This window comes from Halyomorpha halys, unplaced genomic scaffold (assembly GCF_000696795.3).
Source record: "Halyomorpha halys isolate HHAL.00 unplaced genomic scaffold, Hhal_1.1 Scaffold6.1, whole genome shotgun sequence".
Lineage (NCBI taxonomy): Eukaryota > Metazoa > Arthropoda > Insecta > Hemiptera > Pentatomidae > Halyomorpha > Halyomorpha halys.
Window position 1 is genome coordinate 144,080 of NW_027111275.1, and position 6,685 is coordinate 150,764.

General features: G+C 30.0%; 1 protein-coding gene across 2 annotated transcripts in view; it reads left to right on the plus strand.

Moving 5' to 3' along the window:
• Positions 1-6,685, plus strand: part of LOC106692886 (alpha-N-acetylglucosaminidase) — a 27,785-nt gene that overhangs the window by 5,807 nt on the left and 15,293 nt on the right. For both annotated transcript variants that reach the window (XM_014439119.3, XM_014439128.3), the window contains exons 2-5: positions 970-1,130; positions 3,646-3,821; positions 3,899-4,117; positions 5,604-5,765. In XM_014439119.3, the coding sequence (XP_014294605.1) occupies positions 970-1,130; positions 3,646-3,821; positions 3,899-4,117; positions 5,604-5,765 (718 nt within the window). The remainder of the gene's footprint in view (positions 1-969; positions 1,131-3,645; positions 3,822-3,898; positions 4,118-5,603; positions 5,766-6,685) is intronic.

The window sequence follows — 6,685 nt, forward strand, 5'->3', positions numbered from 1 at the left end:
TCCCTATCTTAAACTCTTTAGTTCTTTCTCTCTATAACTATTTTTATATTGCCTCCTTATGGATCTTTCTTGATATACGGGGTATTGTTATGGATATGGTTCCAAGCAATCTATCACCAGTACACAACCATGAATGAGTAAGGTAGGCAAGAGACCACGTGAAAAGCCAAAAACCAGATGAATAGACAGACTCATCAAAGATTCGAGAGAGCTGCATAAAGCTTCTTTTCATTTGTAATTTTATAAAGTTTTTTTTCTGTTTTTATCATCTTCTGAATTTTATTTTCTCTTTATTATTTGTTATTTTTTTTTTTATGGATATCACTTTTATTACTGTACCATTCACTTGATCAGCATTATTGGGTAACCATAAATGCCACTAAGTTTTGTTTTGTTTTTTACAATAAAAAAACGCCATTATTTGTTGTATCAAAATCAGATAAGATCCATTCCCTTATGAAGAAATTTGAGTTAAGATTAATATTAGTATTATGAAAAGTGATATTGCTTGAAATGATTTTAGAGAACTGGTGTTCAAAGTAAAATGTTAATCAAAGTTGAAATATTTGCAATTTTTTTTTTAATAATGAATATTCCTATACAAATTGAAGGTGATAAAAGATAACCATTACTGCCAATTTTGCAAAATTGACTTGAAACATTTAAAATTAATTTAGACTGATAGTAATAACCCTTAATTACAACTCCTGATACCTCTTTAACTCCTTATCAACTCATCTTCTTAGGTACCTAAATAGCATTACCTCCAAAAAAATCTTTAGACGAACGCATTTTGTCTAGCAGATGATGGATACAAGCTAAGGTACTGACTGAAAACACGAAACTTTTAATTACGACCAATGAAGCCCATTAGTGTTGTTTTATGATACACTCCTCACTTGGTTTCTTCGTTGAGTGAATTATTATATTATTTATCATATTTATACTCAAATATTTTAATTATTTCAGGTTATGATAATCTTTATGGACATCTGAGGCCTAAAATACAACCTCAAGATTCTGAACATGCCGTCAGAGGTGTTATACAGAGATTGATTGGAGAGAGAGCAAGATCTTTTGAAGTTAAAATAGTTCCAAAAATAAAATCCAATCACAGAGACGTATTTAGCGTAAGCTTAATTAATTATATATATTTATTATAATTATTGTATATTCTTATTTTAATTAATAACCTTCTTAAGAATTATAATTATTATAATGGAAAATATCTGAATGATGAAGACCCTTAAGGCCGAAGGACACCCAGCATTCCAAACAATATTCATAAGATATTCTTAAAATAGTGTTCATATCAGATTTTTTTCACATAAGTTGTAACAATTTTATTTTTCCTTTTATAAGTTCTTCTAATACAGAGGTGGGCATAAATTATGCTAAAGAGGGCCAGAATTTTTCTACTGTACAGTCATATGTAGATGCAGAAATTCAAATTTAATGTAATTGTATATTACAAACAATTAACATAGAAAAACCTTTTTAAAACAAAAAAAAGTTTTTTTTAACAATTTTAGTTATAAAAATTAAATTTAATAAAATCATATTTATTAATAAAAAGTAAAATAAAACCTTATGAGAATCTTTAATTTTCTCAGAATAAAACTAAGTTAAGCTATGTTAGGATATTAATTAGTAAAATTTAAATGATGTTCCAACTTCATTATGAGGTACAAATATCCATTGTACAATTTTGTGACAAAAATCGAAAACAGACAGTAAGCAGCTATGTTGTAAGCAACATTTTCAAAAATCAATCTTATTGTTAGAAGTAGCTTTTTGTAGCATGTAACCATAATCACTCAAATTCCCTAGATGTTTATCAAGAATCATTATAAAAGTTGGAAATCGATCTATTATACAAATCAGTTCACAAAATAAGTAAATGTAGATTTTTTAATGCACAAATGGTTCATGGAGAAAAAAAAAAATTTCTCAAAACCAAACTACCTTTCCCGATCTCTACTGGATTTAGCGGAGCACTCATCTAGAACGAACAACCAGTGGTCCGCTTGTTAAAATACAACACTCCATGGAGAGTAGAGGGGCATGCGCATTAAACAATCGTAGTAGGTTGCGGATGGTGTTAACTTCACTGTTAACACTATAACACTGCTGGGCTGGATCGCTAAGAACTTGAACTATAGTACAAGAGCCCAAGAGGAGAAAAAAGTTAGTTATTTCATCCCAATTTTTTACTACTTTAATGAAAACTATACATAATTACTGGTCAAAATTGATGAGTCTGCCAAGTTTAGTTAGGGGGAATAAAAAAGGTGGCTGTTTCCAAACATTTATTATTCGGGCTCCACATTCTTAAAACTACCTACAGCACCAGAAAACCTAATAGAACATCATTTAAAATTGAGTAAATTTACTAAAATTTGAGTTCTAACAAAGCTATTTACGTTCAATAGTTATACCCGAGATACAGTTTACTTAAAAGCAACATTTCATAAAAAATGTTCTGAAAAAAAATGTAGTTATTGAATTTATTGTGGAAAATCTTTCTCTAAGAAAACACTACACTCAAATTAAACCTAGTGCAATTAAACGTGCTATAAAGTAGTTTATGACATTTACCTTCGTAGGAGTAGTAGTTTTCATGACATTTGCGAAAATAAATTGATTTCTAGTAGTTCAAGTAAAATTTTATATGCAAAATTCATATTCATATGATAATTTGACGATTCATAAAAACGACTATCTCTACGAAGATGAACGTTACAAGTTACTTTATGTACATTAAACTATCATCAATTTGATTGCTGGCAGACAACTGCACCTCTAATAGTTGGTTGAGATATTGTTTTTCATAAACCAAAAATTTGGTCCGAACAACTAGAAATCAACATTTTGTGAATTCATTTAATTTCTACTTAATAATTAATTGATACATTATAGTACATTCGACTGTCTTTAATTTGAGTGCTGGCAGAAATCTGTAAACATTATACGTTTCTTGAAATAAAGATTTCCCGCAATAAATTCACTAACTACTGATTTTTCAGCATATTATTATATGAAATTTTACTTTTTAAAAAACAGTATTTCGGGAATTATTGAACGTAATTCAGCATATTATTACATGAAATTTTGCTTTTTAAAAAACAGTATTTCGGGAATTATTGAACGTAATTCAGCATATTATTACATGAAATTTTGCTTTTTAAAAATCAGTATCTCGGGAATTATTGAACATAAACAGCTCTACTAGGGCTCATATTTTAGCAATTTTACTTTAAATGATGTCCTGTTAGGTGTTCTGGAATTGTAAGTAGTTTCAAAGATATGGAGCTCTAAGTGAAATTGTTTTTTAACACTTTGAAACAGCCGCCATTTTGTATTTCCCCTAACTATACTTGGCAGACTCATAAATTTTTATTAGTAATTACTCGTAGTTTTCATTAGAGTAATAAAATATTGGGGTGAAATAACTGTCTTTTATTCCACTGGGCTCTTGTAGACTCCTCGTGCGCAACGCCATAGAGTCGATATGTTGAAGTTTTGAAACTTCTCTCCAACCGTGTGTACACATATCTAAAAAACAGCTACCTATAAAATATAGTTAGTTTAATTTACAATTACAATCATAACACACCTATTTACACCTATCTTATTTAATTCCAGGTTAGAAAAATCGATGATTATGTGGTAATAACTGCATCGAGTGGCGTGGCAGCAGCTTGGGGCTTTCACTATTATCTCAAAGAGTTTCTTAATTGTCATATTTCCTGGGACGGAGACCAGATCAGTTTGCCTGAAACGTTGCCCGATGTAGATATTAAAATCGTGGCTAATGACTGGTATTTTGAATATATTTGTGCCATATTAATATAATTCTAGTATATCATTGATAATATTTTTTTTTCTCACTCCACAGGTTCCGCTACTACCAAAATGTTTGCACAACAAGCTACAGCTTCGTGTGGTGGGACTGGGAACGATGGGAGAGAGAAATTGATTGGATGGCTTTAAATGGTTTCAATTTAGCCTTAGCTTTTAATGGGCAGGAGGAAATTTGGAGAAGAGTCTACTTGAAACTGGGATTAACTGATAAAGAAATCGGTGAACATTTTGCAGGACCAGCATTTTTAAGTTGGTAATAAGGAGATTGATGTATTATAATTATTTCGTTTTGTAATTAATGTGTAATATAAGATTATTTCTATTAATATGTGAGAATTAGTCATTAGGCAGACTCCAGATGAGCTCCTCATTCCTGTTGCAGATTTGACATAGAAAATGTATTAGATATATTTTTTTCCAAAAATTTCTAAATTAAAAAAAACAGCTCATAAACAAAACAAGACTTTTACTGTTTATACCTTCGCCTCGAAAATGAGTAATTGGTTGGAAAGAGCTCTTTATTAGTCTTGGTTCCATATGTGTGGAATGCAAGAATGTACTAAATCCACCATGTGGCATTGCTTTGGCAGCTATTTCAAAACAAGTGGGAATCAATAGACCACTTACTCGAGGGATTAAAAGAATTTTCGCGTTGCATCTACATCTTAAACACACCAATGCGCAAATAACTGAAAAGTTCTACACAATGGATTTAGATATCAAGTGAAATAAGAAATAGACGGATATGAAATCATGAACTTCATAAACCTGTAATCAGCCTTTGAAAACTTTGATAGGTATAGAATGAAGCAGATCTAAACAATCTTAAAACAAAATGATTTCCAAAATGTGGAGATTATTTTTTTTTCTCACCCTTCAATTAATTTTATTAGTGTGGAGATTAGGCAGTACCAAGAAAATTTATTTTAATACAGGAATATTGACATTGATGGGAATGAGAGTGCAGTTCAAAATGTCAGAGAATATTAGTAACTGGATTGAGAATTGCCATTCTAGTAATGCTTATTGTTTTTATATTTGTTCTTATGTTATTAGTATCTGTATATCGGAAAGATGTTGTGTAACATATTTCCATAAATCTAAAGAAGAACATACTTCTATAAGTAGATAAAATCAAGAACAGTTGACAATAATACAACAGTTTAACAAATGATAACGAACCCGAAATTCAATCGGGAAAGATCGGCCGTTCTGGGAACCTGTTGTAACAAAAAATAATGTTACAATAGTAAGTTATAATAACCAACAAAATTAATTAATTATTAGGAGGCAATAACTAAATTAAGTTGCAAGTTTGAAATACATTTGATCTTAAAGAAGATGAAATGAAAATATCAAGGAATTTCTTTGAAATATAACAGTGGGAGAATATTTAAAGGGATTATAGGGCTTTTTTTCTTCAAATTGTTTATAATGTTTCCATTTAACTTTAAGTTAATCTACTTATTTTAATTTACTCTTAATGGTGAAAAGTTTTTTCAATTGAACTATATTCCTTATTACTATGAATTATGCCTAATATCAGAACAACAAAGTAAAATGTTTCGAAAAAGTAAATTATGTTTATTAATTTAAAATTGAAATCAATTTATTTATTGAACGGCTACCTACCAACATAAACAGAATATATCTACCAAAAATATGTTATTTTATATAAATATATATTTATGATTTTTTTTAACTATTTAGTTTTCTTTTTTTTTTTTTTTTATAATTAGGAACAGAATGGGAAATTTAAGAGGATGGGGAGGGTCTCTTTCAAAATCCTGGCATGAACGTTCAGTCAACCTCCAAAAAAGAATTTTACGAAGGATGCGAGAACTAGGAATAACTCCAGTACTACCCGCATTCGCAGGGCACGTTCCAAGAGCATTTACTAGGTAGTGTATAATCATAATCATTTTATTTTTAATTACTGGTAAATTAATCCAAAGCTCACAAGTTAAACAATACGAAAAAGGCTTCAATTTATTGTAATTAATTATTTACAATTATTATCAATATCTACACCATCAATTTCTAAACGTTACAAATTGGTATTTTAAAAAATTTGGTGCAGTAAATGCGCCATACAACTTCGCCCCAAAGTTTTTTGTAGGCTCGTGGTTTTCGAAAAAAAATTCTATTAACCATGGAAGGCGAAAATTAAGAACGAGTTTCTCGAGCTGGGAATAAGGAATATAAATTTTATTCCTAACAAGAATACAGCAGTTCAACAAAAGATAACGAAGCCAAAATGGAATCGGGAAAGATCGGCCGTTCTCTGCTTTTCCCGTTCGTATCCGATCTATATTTTTTTTTACTCCCAAACTACTAACATCCGCAGCCGCATAGTCAATCCATCGAAGCTGGGGACGGCCAACTCTCCTCCTAGTACAAGAACCCAAGAGGAGAAAAAAAGGCAATTATTTCACTCCAATTTTTAATTACTTAATTGAAAGCTAGGTATAATTACTAGTTGAAATTGATGAATCTGCCAAGTATAGGTAGAGGGAATAAAAAATGGCTGCTGTTTCAAAACGTTAAAACTAATTAATTTTTTATTCGGAGCTCTATATCTTTACAACTACCAACAATAGAAAATCTAAGAGAACATCATTTAAAGTTGAGTAAATATGCTATATTGTATAATATAGTGTAAATAGAGCTATTTACATTCAATATTTCGAGATATAGCTTTTTAAAAAGCAACATTTCATAAAAATGTTGTATGGGACGTACTGGAAGTTCAGTAGTTAGTGAATTTATTTTGAAAAATTTATATCTCAAAAACCATTTGACGTACAGATGTCTATTAGCA